Source organism: Drosophila subobscura, chromosome A (assembly GCF_008121235.1).
Source record: "Drosophila subobscura isolate 14011-0131.10 chromosome A, UCBerk_Dsub_1.0, whole genome shotgun sequence".
Taxonomy (NCBI): domain Eukaryota; kingdom Metazoa; phylum Arthropoda; class Insecta; order Diptera; family Drosophilidae; genus Drosophila; species Drosophila subobscura.
The window spans coordinates 17740019-17758014 of NC_048530.1; the positions used below are offsets into that span (position 1 = coordinate 17740019).

Below are 17996 nucleotides of genomic sequence, written 5' to 3' on the forward strand. Positions count from 1 at the left end.
GCGATGCCACCTCATAGCCATAGCCACATCCACATCCACATCCAAATCTACAAATATCCAAATCCACCACGTGGGATGGCCAATTGTTGCTGCGGCTCGTCTATTATGGCTGTTCCTCTGCATAAACATTGTACGTACATGAGTACTACGCGTACCATACAGTGCGGTATGGTTATGTAAGGCAGGTGAGTCTTTTTAATGTTTTTATGGGTGCGCCCTTCGGTCGGTTTTTAATTAAATAACAATAAACAATAAGAATAAATTAAACAATGAGGAATGGAAATTGAATTTTGGGTGCCTTACTTTGCTTCAATTATATTTTGTCCTAATTTTGCCTCTAATTTTCCTCGAATTTTAGTCTAACACCTACGTATGTACATGTCTCTCCAGCGACTGCTTCGCGCGTCATGCGGCAGCACCCCTCAGTCGCTTAGGCGGAAGAAGGGCCTCGGCTTGATGTCGTCCAAGCAGATGCAACTGAGAACTGTAATGTAAGATGTAATGCAATGAAAAACTTCTACACAGTTTACATCATTTAAAAAAGCCAAAGGAATTATCTTAAAATATTCAGTTAAAACCCGTTTTCATCTTTGAAAAAACTCTACAAGGTACAGGAAAGGAAGAAATAGTAACCCTTAAACTCAGAGAAGTTGTCGTGTGCACCATGTACGTGTGGGCCATCAATTGCTCGGCAATGGCAGCACATGTTGCCGGTGCGGTCCAGTCACGCCGTTGGCTTGCTTTTTCTGGTTCGAATGAATCACAGACCAACGAATCCATAAAACCGGAGGAATCTATGAGCAAAGCAACTACGGGGCAATGAAAGTCAAATGGGCTGGCCGACAGACAGACAGACAGATAATAATATATGGCCACAGACATTGATTATATGGACTGGCAGATAGAAAATAGCACAAGGGAATAGTACAGAGAGTACAGAGAGCAGCAGTTTCGGTTGAATATCGAAGGAAAGCTACAAGAAATGTGTGTAAGAAGTACTTGCTTTTATTTCTATGGTATCTGTGGTACATATATGATCCAACCATTTGATTGTTGCCGAGGATACTTGGGGCACAGGTCATCGCCTTCTCACTCCCCTTTTTTGCCGACGGCCCTGGCAAGATCTACTTGTAGTACCCGGCACTTGTTTGTTTACACTCTATCGGAGGCTGCCACCACGCCCCAGAAAAACAGAAATCCAAAATTGAAAATCAAAAAACGGAAAAAAACGGAAAAAATAGAGGAAACATTGGAGCGCGCTATGTGAGATATTCCAGCTGGCCGTGTAATAAAGCGCAGCAGGGAAGAGGCAATGGGGATGGCCCTGTGTGTGCCCCTCAGAATTCCTATGCCTATGCCTATGCCTATGCTGCCACTGCCACATGGCATGCGGTGGGAGGAAGAACTGGAGGAAGAGGCACTTATGTACTTAGGGCTATGTGAGATGTGAAGTGAAGAAGTCGCAGAAACCCACACTTGCCCCACTTGACATTGACGCGCCAACAAAACTGATGAGAGGGAGGACAGAACACCCTCATTTGAGTTGTGTTGGAAAATCTCCTACCAGGCAGCTCGTAAAAATCTATCCCACAGATACGAGACATGGCAGAGACATGGCGAGAGCGAGAGAGAGTGACATCAGTGGCAAGCTTTTGGCCGGAATATTTTTAGTCATGTTTCATGTTTGAAATTCGTTAGAAGCGAAATTCCAAAATGCCAATGGAATTGCCCGATGATACCAGAATTGTCTTTCGCCAAATACGAAAATTGGATACCCTAGACGCAGCTTGAAAATAGCCAAAAGATTGGGGAGTTCTGGCAGCTATATTCAATGTCTCCTCAATCCCATTGTCGGCACCAATCGAGCGACTTTCCTTGTCTCTGTAATGACAGCAAACGGACCGCGAGCAAAGTATCAATTAAAATGAGCGTCGCGTGTCGATTAGCGCCATTATCGGATAACTATTTGGAATTGTTGTGGGCGCAGTCTGTGCTTCCGGTGCAACCAACAATCACCACACATGCCCCAAATCACGCCCACCCCGTTCGTTGGCCCAGTCATTGCCTTTGGTTTATTTATTGCCCACGAATCAATACTCAAGGAACCCATCCTCAGTCCAGGTAGGGATAGGCGGGCGGCTCCGACCCAGTGTCCGCCGGTCGCACTTGCAACGTCTGCCAGAGATTATGCTTCGGCTTGCTGTAGACAGGTGGCAGCAGGCGGCGTCGGCGTAAGCGTCGCTGCAGCTGCTTGCCAGGAGCCCGAATGGGCGTCAGCCAGCGGAGTTGCTCGAGGCGACGTCGGCGGCGTTGGTGCAGCGTGCGGGATGCACAGTAAGGACGCACCGTGATGTAGTAGACAATTTCGATCACCGAGAAAATGCTAAAGCCCATAAAGAGGCCCAGCAGACCGCCAGTGTTTGCTGGGAATTGGCAGTAAAATTTGGTATGGCAATTTGTGGACATGGAACGGAGATTCTTTCACACTCACAGAGGAATTCGGTGAAGCCAAACATCTCGGATTTGGTGGTGCTGCGAAAGGTGTTGGTCATGTAGTAAAAGTGAAGTATGGAGAGCTCGCTGGCATTGCTGTGCTCGCCCTTGAAGATGTACTCGGGCAGATTCTCGCCGGACTGGAAGCGCGGATCCGACACGATGGACGAGGTGGACAAGGTGGCCTTGTAGGTCAGCTCGAAGCAGCCGGGCCAGCAGCTCTCGCAGGAGAGATTCGTCAGCGAGGACTCGATCTCCGTTTGCACGCGATTCGTGCAGATGTTGTCGTTCGGCCCACAGACCCGTGCCGCCGGATCGATCCGCGGCAGATAGTAGAGGACGCAGTTGCATTCGCGCAGCAGCAGCTTCGCCTCGCACTCCAGCTCGCAGTTCTTGCGGGAGTAGGTGCGATAGTAGGCCAAATCATTCTCGTCCGAGAAGAGGCAGCGACGAACCGACTTCTTGATCGATCTGATCGTGGGCAGAGCATCCTCGTACACGGGCTCAATGGGTATGCGCGCCTCCCTGCCCGCCGTCACGATGAGGCCGTAGTTGCTGACCTTCGGCAGCTCGGCGGGATTGTGGACGAGCACCTTGAAGCCCACGCTCATGGACTTGGTGCAGTAATACTCCGCTATCGAGGCATTCAGCACCACAGTGAGGCCCATGCGAATGCCGGTGCCGCCCGAGGTGCGGGGATAGAAGAACTCGGGCAGCTTCTTGGCATAGCCACGCTCCGCCGTCCAGTCGATGGCCTCGTAGCGGCCGTTCTGCTGCGGCGGCTCCAGACGCACATCGTCGCTGTAGTTCCGTATCAGATACGAGGGATCGAGGGCATTGAAGTTGCAGCAGAGGCCGTCGTCGGTGAGGATCGAATTGAAGAGCATGGAGCACTGCTCCTGGCGGGAGCCGAAGCTGCAGTAGAGCAGCATCTCGTCGCACGGCTGGGCCACCTCCACCAGGATGGCCTTGAAGTACTTCCAGGTGCCGATGTAGGAGATGGTCAGATCACCGCCCTGATCGCAGAGTCCCATCAGCAGCGAGTAGTTGCTGCTGGAGCGGGAGATGCGCTGCACGCGGCTGAGCAGCGCCTGGTTCAGGTTGCAGATGGTGATGGCCGGGAAGGGCATGTTGCTGGTCAGCTTCTGCTTGGCGCTCGTCGAGATAATGATGGGCGAGGCGCTCCACTTGACGTACACGTTCGATATAAAGAAACCCGACAGGATCACCACCAGCACAAAGGCAATGCCAAAGAAAACGCTACAAATATTGATCGAAAAATGCAACGAAAACTGACAACTGGTAACTTACCGCTCGGGAATGGTAATGCTCTCCTCGGCAATGTACTTGAGCCCGTGCAGTGTGCTGTTTTTGAGATAGTAGACAATGCTCCGCTTGACGGCAGCTCTGCTGCACATGGTCTCATCATCGTCCTCATCTTGGGTGGAGGAGGAACTGAGGCGGCGCCTGCTGTCCGTCAATGCTGACTTCATGATGCCACTAACCAGGCAGGGCCGTCGCCGCAGTGCATTTATAGTTGTGGGTCAGGAGCTGGCACTTGCACTTGCAATTTCAATTTCCATTCCCGGTCATCAGTGCTAATCATATTGGCTGTGGGCAAACAGCGACGATTGCGTTGACCATTTGGCAGCCTTAACTGCCAAATTGAATGTGCCGGGCAAGGCAACCAGAAAATGCAAATGTTTGCTAACCAAAAAGTCGAAATTCAAAATCACCAAAGGTCGAAAATCAAAGCCAACACCCACCTGCATTTCCCGATGGTTTCTGTGTTGTTTGCACAGGAAAATATATATATAAATCCACATTTACAGCTGCATTGAGTACTCTGCGTAGGATCCATTTAAAGTTCAAGTTTACATATTCATTGGGGAATCGTTTAATGTTGGAAACTTCATAAATAATTTCAAGTAACTTCGCGTGACTCTAGCCTAGGATTGGAGGACTTGCATTAGATTCAAATCTGTTGCTTCTTATTCATTAAAATACTCTAAAGAGTAGAGGGTTGGGTGGGGCTGGGTGGGACAAAATATAGCAGCCAAAAGAGCCAACTAATTCGGATTGAATTGGAAAAAGTCCACTTTGAGATCTAGAATGGCTGCCGCATTGGGTGTCTCCTTCATGCTTAGCGCCTCCACGGCATTGTCGCTGGCATGATCATAGCCATGTCCCAAGGTGGGAGGTGCACCGGCCACTGGGGGCTGCATCAGATCGCTCACATTTCGCAGCAGGCTCTCCTCGGAGGGTGGCAGGAGTTTGCCGCCCGCTGACAGATTCAGCCGCTGGGCTGCCTCATCGGTGAGCGTATCATCCAGCGACATGCTGAGTCCGGTGTAGTCGACCAGGTTACGCCCACCGCCAACAACTGGCCCCGCGTGCAACAGCTGCTCGGGCTCCGGTGTGGGTGCCTGTGCCGACTCCATCGCTGACATGTCCAAGGCATACTGGCCCTCGGGTATGCCCAGGACGCGGGCAATGCGCGCGTTTACAAAGTGCAGGCCGGAGGTGTTGCGTATGAGGCGTGTGCTCCGCAGCTGCAGTTGCGCCACAAAATCGTTCAACTCGTGCAGGAAGAGATCGGCTCGCTGCTCCTCGCTGAGGTGCGAGTGGCGCTGCAGTTGGGTGGTCAGAAGACCGAACAATGACGGCTGAGGGGGCTGGGAGGCGGCTTGAGTTGGCTGATTCTGCAACGGGTGCTGCGACTGCTCTGATGGGCGTGGCATGTGCTCGGGAAACTTGACAAAATGACGCTGCATGCGGCGACCAAGGAAGATTTTGTTGCAGCCCGGGCAAATGGCATTCTTGGGCACAGATCGTTGGGTGACGGCAGTCTTGACGGGCGAGATCTTTGGGGCTGGCATCGGAGCGTAATAGTCCTTGTCCCGTAGGTCAGCCACCAATGCCTCCAAAAGCTGGGCGGACGTTGGCTCTGAGGCAATGCCAGTGGGAACTGGCGCTGTTTGCGGCATTGAAGGACGCACAAGGCGACCGGAACGCGTACGATGCGTACCCTCAGTCGGCACTGCCGGCACCTGTGGAAGAGGCACAGCAGCTGCCTGTGTAGTCTGAATGCGTTTCGGTGGGCGACCAACTTTGAGAGGAATGTGTTTTATCTCCGCTGGGCGCATTCCCATGCCTATGGGATCCAGGCAGCGGTAGATGGTCATCTGACTGGTCACGGCATCTGTGCGTATCACTTCGTTTCGCTTGCTGGCAATGGACGAACGCAAGTTACGCAAAGTTGTGCAAAATTAAAGGAATTTATTTACTCACCGATCAATGACTATGTGGTCATCATTGGACAGCTTGTAGAGATTGTAGGCCAGCTTTGCCAGTGCATCACAGTCCTGGTTGGCCACGTTTATTAGCTCAGGGGCCATGGCTTGGTGGCTGAACTCAAAGCGTTCCTGCGACGAGCTTTGCTCATGCTGCTCGTCCTCCATCTTTTGATCTAGCTGCATCGCACTATCCAGCTGCTCCTCCAGCAGATCATTTGCACTTCTCTATCATGTTCTGCACCGCATGCAACGGCACCCAAAATATTGGGTTCGAATTATAGCTTTTGAAATTTTGCACAACAATACAATTTTTGATGATTTTGGATTTTTGATTGTACCATCAGCTGTGGGACATGAGCGGAATAGGAATAACTGTGGTATTGGCTATATCGATATGCGGAAGCAACACGTACCGCATATCGATAAGCGGATTAAACAGACGAACAAAAAATCCTTGTGTATCCATGAGCTTAAGTGGGCTTTTTTAATCATATTTTTAACTGGAAACAGCAACTATTGAAACAATTAAGGGAATTTGCACACTGGTATGCATTTCGTGCTACCGATAGTTTCCCGCACACCATCGATATCAGTATCGCCACTACTCATTGGGAACCAACGTTACTCGCTCGCGCAGCGTCAAAAAGTAAAAAAAAATAGCCGTGTCGGCGAATTTGCAGACAAGCAAAAAAAAAACTGCACTTTTTTTTTGTCCTTTGCATAGCGGCTGGAGTACACGCACCGCACTTCTTTTGGTTATACAATTTTGCCGGATTGACGTTCGCAGCTGGCCCGGCCCTAGCCTCGTCACCGCCCCGCGCCATCCGCAAAACGCCGACGCTGCTGCCAGCGCATTCGTATTGTTGGTATTGTGCGTGTGTTTTTTGCATTTTGGCCGAGATGTCGAAGAACAAGCTGAACCTGGTGCTGCCGCCGGTTAACACGGAGGCAACTGTTGCAGCCGCACAAGTGGCCCCAACGCCACCATTTAAGACACCATCGGGCACAGAGTAAATATGACATTTATATCTAATTAATTCTAATTCCCAACATTTCTCGCACAAATCGCCTGGTTTTCATTTGTCAACAGTGGCCAGCCCATGCTCGACTACTTCATACCGTATTCCCAGCACTCAGTACGCGGATGTTAGGTAATTTTTGCGCTAAGGTGTTGTCTCAAGGGATTTAGCATGGAACTTCACCATGTCGCATTTTGGCCAACAAATGGCAGCGCACTTCCAGTAAAGGTCGTGTGTTTTTAGTGTTCGAAATAAGCGACTAATCTACCCGTAGTGGGTGCTGGGTATGAACAGTTGGCCGGGTCTGTTTTGAAATGGCGTATGAGGATGGGTGGGTGGGTGTGCGCTTCTGCTGCTGTTGTTGGCGATGTCGTTGTCATTTTAAACATATCGCACACACACCCACACCTACATACACCTACGCCCGAAAGCACGAAGTCACCCACTGCAATGTGGGTGGAAAAGAGACAAGGATATTTTAGGGATGGCACAGAGTAAGCTTATGCAAGGTAAGGTCCCACTCCCTCCAGGTGGCACGAGTCGCTCTTTCTCGCTCTCTGTCGTGCATGCAGCAACACCACATGCCGTACACAAATGCAACTGAATGCGATTATGCCACTCGAAAAGAGGGACTTGGAGATTACCTTGTATGAGTATACACCCTGGCCTTGCATTCACCCTCAACCCCTTACCCCTTTGCCCTCCATTGCATCCCCATCCACCCCTCTCTCCTAGCTCTTCTTTTCGTTTTTTGTTCTGCAAAAATTCATTAAAAAGTTAAATTAAAGAACACACAGCTTGCTGGGAAAGCCAAAAACGAGCATTGATGCATTAACTGAGACTCTAGAGGGCCTGGACATGGACGACACGGAGCGCAAGAGGATAAAGGTGTTCCTCAGCCAGAAGGAGAAGATTGGCGAACTCTCCGACGAGGACCTGGAGAAGCTGGGCGAACTGGGCTCCGGGAACGGCGGCGTTGTCATGAAAGTCCGACACACGCACACAAACCTGATAATGGCGAGGAAACTGATTCATCTGGAGGTGAAGCCGGCCATCAAGAAGCAAATCTTGCGCGAACTGAAGGTCCTGCATGAGTGCAACTTCCCACACATTGTCGGCTTCTACGGCGCCTTCTACAGCGATGGTGAGATTAGCATATGCATGGAGTACATGGACGGCGGGTCGCTCGATCTCATACTGAAGCGGGCCGGGCGAATACCCGAATCGATTCTGGGACGCATTACGCTCGCCGTTCTGAAGGGCCTCAGCTATCTGCGGGACAAGCATGCTATCATCCACCGGGATGTGAAGCCGAGCAACATCCTGGTCAATAGCAGCGGAGAGATAAAGATCTGTGATTTCGGAGTGTCTGGCCAGCTGATTGACTCAATGGCCAACTCGTTTGTGGGCACGCGCAGCTACATGTCAGTGAGTGTCCCTTGCCAAAATGTTCTTTGCCACTTTCCTGTACTTTTCTTTTGCAGCCGGAGCGCCTGCAGGGCACTCATTACTCGGTGCAGTCGGACATTTGGTCGTTGGGACTGTCGCTGGTGGAGATGGCCATCGGCATGTATCCGATACCGCCGCCAAATGACGCCACCTTAGAGTCGATCTTTGCGGACAAAAGCGAGGATAGCAATCAGCCCGTGGATGAGCCAAGGGCGATGGCCATCTTCGAGCTGCTCGACTATATAGTGAACGAACCGCCGCCCAAGCTGGAGCATAAGATATTCTCTAGCGAGTTCAAGGACTTTGTCGACATCTGCCTCAAGAAGCAGCCCGACGAGCGGGCCGATCTCAAGACTTTGCTGGTATGTAAACACAAAATAGTGCAATTCCGCTGCGCAAATATCATTTCGATCGAAATCTTTTCTTCTTTTTCTGTCGCTGTGAAGAGTCATCCGTGGATACGCAAGGCGGAGGTGGAGGAGGTGGATATATCAGGATGGGTGTGTAAGACAATGGATCTGCCGCCGTCGACACCAAAACGCAATACTTCGCCCAACTAAATGTTGCATTCCGTTGTGCGTTTTTGCGCTCTCCATTCACCATTCACCATAGGCCCTCTCACCCGCCGTGCCGCTCTCACTAACGCACAAACAAAACACATACATGTTATCTATTTGTATGTAGCTAAGTACTATACTGTTGTATCATATACAAAACAAAACATATATATAGATCGATATACATCGTATACATATGTTATATATTTCCATTTCTTTTGAATCCTTCCGATTTCTCTGTGTGTTTCTATTTTGCTCTTTTACAAAGAAACTTCATGTTTCATTGCTCCGCAAAAAAAGGAGGAAACAATATACAACTGCAAAAACAAACTAATTATAAAATCGAAAATATAAAATCAAAGTTAAACCATGAAAAAAACAGAAACGTTGTTCCAGAACGAGTTGAGCCGTTGGGTGTTGGGAAACTGTCAATGTGCGCCATCGCCAAACCATTTTCCGAGCTTAAACTTTATTTTCTGCTCCCCAGCAGGCTTCAAAAATAGTAAAAAGAGGGCTTGTGCTTTACAGCTTTCATTGGAAGGCTTTCAACACCCATTGGCCAAATGTGGCGAAAAGACAAAGGATCTTGTCCATCTTTAACAAATTCCTGTCATAGGCCTTTAACAATAGTGTACCCCTGTTCAAAGAAGAGCGGACCGGCCCGATGATTATGATACTCAGGATTAATATGAATAATAAGAATCTAAGCAATGTTTTCTGGATTTTTTAACTGAGCGGTAGATAAACAATAATTTTTGCAAAAAGCTTCACATTTGGCCACAGCCCATGAGCACGACAAGTACATTCATATCCTGGCGAATCCTTCGAAACTAATAATGTTTAGGATTCCTGTCAAATTCAATAGTTACTTCTATCATTTAAAATGTATTTGTAAAAGTTGAAATTAGTTTCCAATTCCCAAATTTTGATTGGATTTCAAATTCCAACCGGTTGTACTTAGCTATCGACGGATACCGATATCGCAAGTATCGCCCATCTCTAGTCGGGAAAAATAAATAAAGTAGCAGAAACAGCTGTGTTGCCTGCATTGTATATAAACAGATACACGTACATTCTGCTGATAAGCATTTTTTGCACAGTTGCGGATCCAGCACGCAGTTTTGGCCAGTGCCAGTGCCAGAGCCCGCACCCGTACCCTCCTGACTAATTGCAATTGCCAATGAAAGAGGAGAGGCAGCGACCACATCGAGACGCAGTCAACACAGAAGCCATGTGGGTGATTGAATGGGTGAGGGAGAGAGCGGCAGCAGCACAAACACAGGCAAATTGAAACAAGAGTTCTTTGTTGCAACGGCAACGGCAACGGCGACGGCAGCAACGCAAACGCAACGCTACGCGACGCAAATTATAGTTGGAGCAACAAGCCGATCGACCACGCTCCATAACAACAACAAGCGACGCGACAGTAGGTTCAAGACAGAGCTCCAATGCAGACGTTCCGCAGCAGCAGCAACGGAAACGGTAACTGCAACTGCAACTGCATTTGACGCAGGGGAGAATCTGTGGAACATAGTCGAAGGAAAGGAAAACCAAATTCAAGCATCCAGCATCATGTCAGCAGCTAATCAAAAGGAGAGTCCCAGCCGGGATTCCACTGCCTCCACATCGGGACACATATCCATGCTGGCCGACAGCACACTGGAGTCCCTCTCCCGGGACTACAGCCTGGGCAGCCTGAACTCCGCCGGCAGCCAGGACGAGTTCTTCCGTTGCCGGGATCATGCCGACAACATCCTTAAGCGGATGCAGCTGTACGTGGACAGCCAGCAGCTGTGCGATGTCACCCTAATCGCTGGGATCGATGGGAAGCGGTGAGTCGAAAACGAAAGACAAAGGAATTCAAATTGGAAAGTTGGGCCCCTTCCAATTGCCTTGCCGTTCCGTGCCTTGCCTTCGCCTCTCCGTATCCACATCCACCCATCCCCGTTGTGCGATTCATTAGCAATTCTCCAGCGTGTGCTTCTTTCTCTCTCTTGCTCTCTCGCACTCTTGATTCCCCCGGCACTTCCCCTCCTGCAACTGACCTTCACTTCGGCTCAGTTCACTTGGGGTTCTTTGTCTGTTTTCTGCGCTGTCGCTGCCGCTGTCCCCAACGCGATTCCAACAGTAAACACTCATACACACACACCGAACGCGTCGCACTAATTGCGTCTGCTGCACGAGAGCTGAGGAGGAGCTGGTACTAGTCAACTGAGCGGCTGAGAGTTGAGCAAACGCAAACGGGCCGACAAGTGATCAAGCGAGTGAAAGAGATGGAGAGAGGCGAATGCAGTTCCGCAATCTGTTTCGTTTTTATTCGTGAGAGAGGGGAACGGAACAATGGTAATGGCGGCAAAGATAGTGGAAGATATGGAAAGATACGTATAGATTTCTCGATTTCCCATCAAGATTTATAGTGCGATGATCTGTGCAGAAAAATGTGCACAAAAATAAATGCATACATATGTTTGTATGTACATTTGCAGCTCTGTTTTATGCTTCCTTTGATGCTTTGTGCATTCAACCGGTTTTTCCTCATGAAAACCCTCCGATCGTAGAAAAGAAAGGGGAAGGAACTCGGATGCATACAGTGCGGTACAAATGCATACGGCGAAGCCCATTCAAAGCTCTCTTGCCGAGCCTTGCAGATCGTTAGATACATATTTGCATGTGTATGTATTTATGCTTTGAAATGATTCCAGTGATGATCTTTAGATGGAGATCAAGAAGATTCAAGATTCCTTAAGCCGTTTCCCGCACACCATTCACCTTTATACACATCTTCTCCCATACATCTTTAATCATAGTTTTGATGTTTCTGTTTTTGTTGCTGTTCTTCAGAGTGCCCGCCCATCGCCTGGTGCTATCAGCTTCCAGTGCCTACTTCTCGGCAATGTTCACGGGCTCACTGCGCGAGACCAAGGAGCAGGAGGTGACGCTCGGCGAGGTGCCAGGGGACGCACTGAATCTGCTGGTTCAATACTGCTACACGGGCTTCATCGAGCTGCGCGAGGACACCGTGGAGACACTGCTGGCGACGGCCTGCCTGCTGCAGCTCACATCGGTGGTCACTGCTTGCTGCAACTTCCTCGCGAGGCAGCTGCACCCCTCCAACTGTCTGGGATTCGCTTTCTTCGCCGAGCAGCAGAGCTGCACGACATTGCTGCGATTGGCCCAGTCCTACACGTGCCAGTACTTCATGCAGGTGTGCCAGAACCAGGAGTTCTTCCAACTGAACGCCGACCAGCTGGGCAAGCTGCTGTGCAGCGATGATCTCAATGTGCCCTCCGAACAGGACGTCTTTCACAGCCTCATGTCATGGGTGCGGCACGACTCCCCCAACCGGGAGCAGCACATTCCCGAGCTGCTGGCCCTCGTCCGGTTGCCGCTGCTCCAGCCGGCCTTCATCATGGACCACGTGGAGAACGTTTGCAATGCCAACGAGTGCCAGCAGCTGGTCATGGAAGCCTTCAAGTGGCACCTAATGCCCGAGCGTCGTTCCCGCATCGCCACCGAGCGCACTACACCCAGAAAGTCAACCGTTGGCCGACTCCTAGCTGTCGGCGGCATGGATGCCCACAAGGGAGCGATCAGCATCGAAAGCTACTGCCCCCGCCTGGACAAGTGGACTCCGTTTAAGCACATGACTGGACGTCGCCTACAGTTCGGGGCCGCTGTCATGGAAGACAAACTGATCTTGGTGGGCGGACGTGATGGCCTGAAGACCCTCAACACTGTGGAGAGCCTCGACCTGAACACAATGTCCTGGGTCCCGTTGAATCCCATGGCCACGCCACGCCACGGTCTGGGTGTGGCTGTGCTCGAGGGTCCGCTCTATGCTGTCGGCGGGCATGATGGCTGGAGCTACCTAAACACAGTTGAGCGGTAAGTTGAACCCAATTGTTGGACATCCGCTTTGATTGATTGATTTGTCTGTGTCTTAGGTGGGATCCCATAGCTCGTACCTGGAGCTATGTCTCGCCCATGTCCTCAATGCGTTCCACTGCAGGCGTGGCGGTGCTGAGTGGCCGCCTTTATGCGGTGGGCGGACGTGATGGTTCCGTCTGCCATCGCTCCATCGAATGCTACGATCCGCACACGAACAAATGGAGCCTGCTGGCGCCCATGAATCGTCGTCGCGGTGGTGTGGGCGTAAGTCGTCCGGGAAGCACACGGACTACCGAATTCGTATGAAACTTATTAACTGATTTACGTACATTTTTTGTTGGTTTCAGGTGACGGTGGCAAACGGTTTCCTTTATGCATTGGGTGGGCACGATTGCCCCGCCAGCAACCCCATGGTCTGTCGCACTGAAACTGTGGAACGCTATGATCCAGCAACCGATACATGGACACTGGTAAGTATCCAGGGGCATCCCTGGGGTTCGCACCTAAAAGTTAACGTTATCCTCCGCTCTTAGATTTGCTCACTGGCCTTGGGAAGAGATGCAATTGGTTGTGCCCTGCTTGGTGATCGACTGATTGTCGTTGGCGGCTACGATGGCAATCATGCGCTGAAGAGCGTTGAGGAATACGATCCAGTTCGCAACGGTTGGAACGAGCTGACCCCCATGGCATTTGCCCGGGCCGGTGCCTGCGTCGTGGCCATACCCAATGTCATACCGCCGGCGGCACAGCAGCCGCCCCCCAGTGCTACAGTTTAGTTTAACCCTTCCAATTCCACATTTGTTTCTACTGTAGTTGTTGTTCTCGTTGTCGTTTTCGTTGTCGTTCTGAGCTGCTCGTGGCTGTTGGTTGCCGCCGTTCTTGAGGATGTTCATACCCATAATATTCTTGCAGTATAGAAAGCCCAAGCTCAATGTGCATTTGGTTGATTCTCTTGAATTCAATTAAACTAAACTAGTAGTAATCTGCAAGGATACATGAAGCTTCGGCTCCCGAAGATTTCCATTCCCTCTGTAACGGCAAGCACTGCAGCCCGACCAAGCTCCGCTTACGCTCGCGTCGCCTCTCGCCCCTCTATGTGTTCTGGCATTGATCCCCTGGCACCCGTTGGCATGGCATTCCCGCGTATCCACCCTCTCCCAGTTCCTACTTTTTGCATTGAAGCCACAGGCTTGGCTGCTACTTTCCTCGTGATTCTCGAGCATACCAACGAAATCCAAGAAAAATCTCATAAAGTGTAAGATTTGCATGCGGCGAGGCTTGATGAATATTAGTTTTTTTTCTATCTATCGTAGTTACATTCGCATCTCATTCATTCCATTTGGTCGTATGCTTACGGTATTCTGCTCCCCTGCACACTGTCCCCCGCCAGCATGCTTGCTCACTCGCTCGCACGCTCTCAAATCGAGGTGACAGACAGACACATCCATCACACACACGCACCGCACCGTGTATTCGACTCCATTCCATTCCACCATACCACTCATTCCAGTGACCCAGTGTATTAATTGCTAAAGAAGACTGTGCCCAGCCAAAATTCCGAACATTCCAAATCCAATTAACGGCTCATTTGCATGTGAAGTGTACGCCACGCTACCATATTCCTTTTGAGTTTATACAAAGAAGATAAGTAAGCAAAGATAAGTAAGTTTTAGTTGGTAAGAGCAGTACATATGTATGTAATGGCATTTTGAAACCAGTTTTGATTGATTTGAGTTACATTTTGCATCTTCATTGGCATCGATTAGCAATGTACTACTACTACTCCTACTACATATGTATATGTGTCTATAAGCAAGCATTTATTTCTAATTTGTTTATTATGTTTTTATTTCTTTCTTTTCCCATTTCCGAACGTTTTCCTCGTTTCTCGACTGCATTAAACGTGCGCGTGTATTTTGTAGAAAAAGAAGAAGTGGAAGCCAGTGAGATTGGATCCAATCTGCTATAGGCGTCCTAGATCCGTCGAGTTTGTCGACTACTATAATATGTAAAGCAAAGAAAGCTGAAATACTATAAACATTTAAGCAAATCACTGCTACGGAAACAGAAAAAAAGCAAGGAAGAGAATTTCAAATATTACGTATTATTTTATATTTACACACATACATATACCTATATTTTTACACAAAACATACACTATGCATAAATGTATAAACTGAATATTTATTTTTTGTAATAAATCAATCGTATACCTTATTTAAACGGAAGCTGCTTGTTTGAAAACTCAACTGCTTATTTCACGCCATCTATTTGCGGTATTTAATATCGATAGTCCGTTGCGGACCACCGCAACCACCTCTGACCGTATCGATATCTAATGCTGGCAACTCTGCGCTCTCTCCCGGCCATATTCCTCTCTGTTTTTTATACTCTCCCTCTCTGTCTCTCATTTGTCATAGAATTGAAATTTGCTTAAAATCCAATTAGCGTTAATTGAAAACGCACAAAGCGGAGTAGGTAGCATGGACGCGGAGCATCTGAAACGGCTAGAGGGCAGGGAAGCTGACCACATCCCAGGCATACTGAATGAGTTCAACAAAAAGGTAGGATACCAACAATATGGTGGCCCATGCTCATCTGTTCCATTCATTCCATGGTAAAATCAAACAAACTTCGTATGTACTGTGCAGCACGCGGATCTCCTGGTCTTTGACAGCTTCCACTCGGACAACCAGTGGCATGAGCTGTGGCTGGCCATCTTCGGCATCTTGGATGACGCGCAGCTGGGTCACCTGCACACCCAGTGCCTCAACACGGTGAGGATTTTGACCCGCGACGAGTTTAGTCTGCAAACCAACTACATCGAGCATGAGGTCAGCCAGCTGCTCAGGCTGGCCCGCGTCGAGGCCAGCGCCCTCAAGCTGCCAGCCACCCCCGACGAGCTCAAGCAGCAGGAGGAGGGCCAGCAGCAGGAGCAGCCCAGCACGGCGCAGTCGGACATTATAGCCGAAGCCCTGAAGTGCTTGTGCAATTTGGTGTACCAGAGTGCGGACTGTCGTCGTCAGTGCCTGCGCCAACACTGCCTGGACGCCATCCTTAAGCGGGTGGCCTCCTCGATGCGTCATCCCTGCGCCCTCGAGTACTACGACATGAAGTTGCTGTTTCTGCTGACAGCTCTGGAGCCAGCGGCACGCACGCGCCTCCAAATCGATCTCAACGGCCTCACCTACATGACCAAATGGCTGGACGACAAGCTGGCCGAGCCCAGCTGCAGCGAGGAGCAGCTCAACATCATCTGCGAGCTGCTCAAGGTGATGTTCAATGTGACCAGTGCCCCGGACAAGAGTCCCAACGAATACGAAATCCAGAGCTTGCATCTGACCGGCGTGCTGCGGGAGCTTCTGCTTCGTTTTGGCAAAATGGCCACCGACAAGGAGCGCTCGGTGGTCACGCATGCCATCAATCTGCTGACCAACATCTCCAGCAGCTGCCTCATCGAGCTGACCCTCAAGTGCAGCAATGCCGAGGAGCAACCCAAGTCGGTGGCGGGTGATGGTGCGGGTGCGGCAAAGGCGCCCAAATGCTGTGATCTCTGCTTCGAGAAGCGCAATGTGCGCTGCTTGTCCGTGCTCCTTAACTATCTGCGGCAGGCATTGGCTCAGCAGGAGGCCGAGGCCAGTTCCCATGAGCTGCTCTCGCCGGTGCTGACCGTTCTCGTGAAGTGCTCCCGCAGCGATCGCGTGATGCGCCACTATCTGAGGCAGGAGATTCTGCCGCCACTGCGCGATGTCACCCAGCGTCCGGAGATTGGCCAGGAGCTGCGCAATCACCTCTGCCGCTTCCTCACGCTGCCCGCCATGATACTGCGCGACCTCGCCGCTGAGCTGCTGTTTGTCCTCTGCAAAGAGGACGTTGGTCGGATGATCAAGTACACGGGATATGGCAATGCGGCTGGGCTGTTTGCCAAGCGTGGGATCCTCGACTGCCGTCGCGTAGAGGGCACCGACTACTCCTCGGACAGCGAGGACAGTGACACCGAGGAATACAAGAAGCAGCAGCAGGGCATTAATCCTGTGCTCGGCTGTGTGGAGCCCAAATCCAGGCACAATCCGCTCGATGACATGACCGACGAGCAGAAGGAGAGCGAAGCACTGCAGCTGGTCAATCTCATCGAGCAGCTCCGCCAGGGTGGCATCGTCAAGCCCGCTCTCATTGACAAGGATGGCAAGCCGCAGCCGCTGGAGCACATTCTGCAGCTCCAGGAGGAACTGCCGCAGCAGCAGCTGGAGCAGAAGCGCAAATCCTAAGCAGCAGCAGTCTACAAGCGACCCAAAAACAAACTGCACCTGCTGCTTGCTGCCTGCTATATGCGCGGAATTGGTTCCAATGCAGACTCGCAGAGCCACTTGGGACCGACTCCTCCACAGCACCTTCCATCGTTCGCTTGAATCGAAAAAAAACCAAAATGCAAAACAATCGTTGGGGTCTTCCAGCTAGGGTCCGGGAACGGGGGTAGATGGGGGCCTCGCAAACAAAAAATAGAAAGGCAAATTAACAAAAAATAGAAAAACCAAAAACTACAATCTTTTATATGCATACAAAAATGCAAAAAACAGATCCACAAATTGATCTATAGACAAATTTGACTAATCCTTGTAATACTTACTTAAGTGCATGTGTATTTATATAAATCCTAATTCTAATTATACATTTACGATCTAAGTGCATGAAGTTCGTGTGCGAGTTGCAGCCCCAATTTGGCTTTGAATTTACATTGAACACATGGAGGAAGAGCTTATGTTTAATCAGATCTACATATACGTATTTCGCAGCAGCGCTCTAACATACATCTCGTGCGTGCTGTACGTAACTATAATACTAGCAACTAACTAAAGTAATTACTAAGTCTATCTATGATGGACGCGAGTGAGGTAAACTTAAAACAGGAAATCAGCTAATGGCTCTTGTAAACGAATGATTCCAAGTACATTTTTTGTTAGTCTCAGCAGAGATACAAGTTGTTGGCCAAAGCCTAAACCCTTCTGCATTATGTTTACACACTTTTAAATTTAAATCTTCAAAGCAGACATTACGAAAAGACTCTAGAAAGAGGAGAAACTATCTACTTGGTAGTCTCACAGTCACGTGTCGTGGACGTGGTCTCTTTGTACTCGTTTATGCATTAACCAAATCCTATATAGAGCTTTATTGTGTTCAATTTGCTATAGCGATAGAAGATATCAATAAATACTATACACAAATATGCAGATAGATGCTCGATAGGCTGCGAAATCTGCCAATTTAATCGCTCTTATAACAAGAATCAAATGTGT

General features: G+C 49.7%; 5 protein-coding genes across 7 annotated transcripts; 3 read left to right on the plus strand and 2 right to left on the minus strand.

Annotated features, from left to right (window-relative positions):
* Nucleotides 1-2035: 2035 nt before the first annotated feature.
* Nucleotides 2036-4190, minus strand: LOC117893845 (pickpocket protein 28). Its single transcript, XM_034800614.1, has 3 exons — nucleotides 3805-4190; nucleotides 2492-3753; nucleotides 2036-2423 (listed from the first exon to the last, which is right to left on the minus strand). The coding sequence occupies exons 1-3, from the start codon at nucleotides 3984-3986 to the stop codon at nucleotides 2113-2115; spliced, it is 1755 nt and encodes a 584-aa protein (XP_034656505.1). The 5' UTR covers nucleotides 3987-4190; the 3' UTR covers nucleotides 2036-2112.
* A 182-nt stretch (nucleotides 4191-4372) lies between these two features.
* Nucleotides 4373-6159, minus strand: LOC117893882. Its single transcript, XM_034800656.1, has 2 exons — nucleotides 5785-6159; nucleotides 4373-5721 (listed from the first exon to the last, which is right to left on the minus strand). Exons 1-2 carry the CDS (start codon nucleotides 5970-5972, stop codon nucleotides 4563-4565), a joined length of 1347 nt encoding a protein of 448 aa, XP_034656547.1. The 5' UTR covers nucleotides 5973-6159; the 3' UTR covers nucleotides 4373-4562.
* A 250-nt stretch (nucleotides 6160-6409) lies between these two features.
* On the plus strand, nucleotides 6410-9016 carry LOC117893906 (dual specificity mitogen-activated protein kinase kinase dSOR1). Of its 2 annotated transcripts, none has more exons than XM_034800697.1 (4): nucleotides 6410-6799; nucleotides 7597-8236; nucleotides 8293-8619; nucleotides 8704-9016. In XM_034800697.1, the coding sequence occupies exons 1-4, from the start codon at nucleotides 6690-6692 to the stop codon at nucleotides 8815-8817; spliced, it is 1191 nt and encodes a 396-aa protein (XP_034656588.1). In that variant the 5' UTR covers nucleotides 6410-6689; the 3' UTR covers nucleotides 8818-9016. The 2 variants fall into 2 exon arrangements, with proteins under 2 accessions (XP_034656588.1, XP_034656580.1); XM_034800689.1 differs by lacking the exon at nucleotides 6410-6799 and adding an exon at nucleotides 7244-7302.
* Nucleotides 9017-9834: 818 nt separating this feature from the next.
* LOC117893809 (kelch-like protein 5) lies at nucleotides 9835-14833 on the plus strand. Of its 2 annotated transcripts, XM_034800560.1 has the most exons (6): nucleotides 9835-10646; nucleotides 11656-12699; nucleotides 12759-12966; nucleotides 13050-13172; nucleotides 13236-13472; nucleotides 14625-14833. In XM_034800560.1, exons 1-6 carry the CDS (start codon nucleotides 10060-10062, stop codon nucleotides 14712-14714), a joined length of 2289 nt encoding a protein of 762 aa, XP_034656451.1. In that variant the 5' UTR covers nucleotides 9835-10059; the 3' UTR covers nucleotides 14715-14833. The 2 variants fall into 2 exon arrangements, with proteins under 2 accessions (XP_034656451.1, XP_034656459.1); XM_034800568.1 differs by lacking the exon at nucleotides 14625-14833 and having other exon boundaries at nucleotides 13236-14350.
* A 231-nt stretch (nucleotides 14834-15064) lies between these two features.
* LOC117893854 (synembryn) lies at nucleotides 15065-17986 on the plus strand. Its single transcript, XM_034800624.1, has 2 exons — nucleotides 15065-15266; nucleotides 15354-17986. The coding sequence occupies exons 1-2, from the start codon at nucleotides 15186-15188 to the stop codon at nucleotides 16968-16970; spliced, it is 1698 nt and encodes a 565-aa protein (XP_034656515.1). The 5' UTR covers nucleotides 15065-15185; the 3' UTR covers nucleotides 16971-17986.
* The last annotated feature ends 10 nt before the right edge of the window (nucleotides 17987-17996 follow it).

Bases quoted from the DNA above. Each gene is read 5' to 3' on its own strand.
- LOC117893845 (XM_034800614.1), bottom strand. From the start codon at position 3,986: ATGAAGTCAGCATTGACGGACAGCAGGCGCCGCCTCAGTTCCTCCTCC. The intron at 3,754-3,804 runs GTAAGTTACCAG...CAATATTTGTAG, and splicing joins AGCATTACCATTCCCGAGCG to CGTTTTCTTTGGCATTGCCT. The intron at 2,424-2,491 runs GTGAGTGTGAAA...GCCAATTCCCAG, and splicing joins TGGCTTCACCGAATTCCTCT to CAAACACTGGCGGTCTGCTG.
- LOC117893882 (XM_034800656.1), bottom strand. From the start codon at position 5,972: ATGCAGCTAGATCAAAAGATGGAGGACGAGCAGCATGAGCAAAGCTCG. The intron at 5,722-5,784 runs GTGAGTAAATAA...GTCCATTGCCAG, and splicing joins GACCACATAGTCATTGATCG to CAAGCGAAACGAAGTGATAC.
- LOC117893906 (XM_034800697.1), top strand. From the start codon at position 6,690: ATGTCGAAGAACAAGCTGAACCTGGTGCTGCCGCCGGTTAACACGGAG. The intron at 6,800-7,596 runs GTAAATATGACA...GTTAAATTAAAG, and splicing joins AAGACACCATCGGGCACAGA to AACACACAGCTTGCTGGGAA. The intron at 8,237-8,292 runs GTGAGTGTCCCT...TTTCTTTTGCAG, and splicing joins GCACGCGCAGCTACATGTCA to CCGGAGCGCCTGCAGGGCAC.
- LOC117893809 (XM_034800560.1), top strand. From the start codon at position 10,060: ATGGGTGAGGGAGAGAGCGGCAGCAGCACAAACACAGGCAAATTGAAA. The intron at 10,647-11,655 runs GTGAGTCGAAAA...GCTGTTCTTCAG, and splicing joins GCTGGGATCGATGGGAAGCG to AGTGCCCGCCCATCGCCTGG. The intron at 13,173-13,235 runs GTAAGTATCCAG...CTCCGCTCTTAG, and splicing joins CAACCGATACATGGACACTG to ATTTGCTCACTGGCCTTGGG.
- LOC117893854 (XM_034800624.1), top strand. From the start codon at position 15,186: ATGGACGCGGAGCATCTGAAACGGCTAGAGGGCAGGGAAGCTGACCAC. The intron at 15,267-15,353 runs GTAGGATACCAA...TGTACTGTGCAG, and splicing joins TGAATGAGTTCAACAAAAAG to CACGCGGATCTCCTGGTCTT.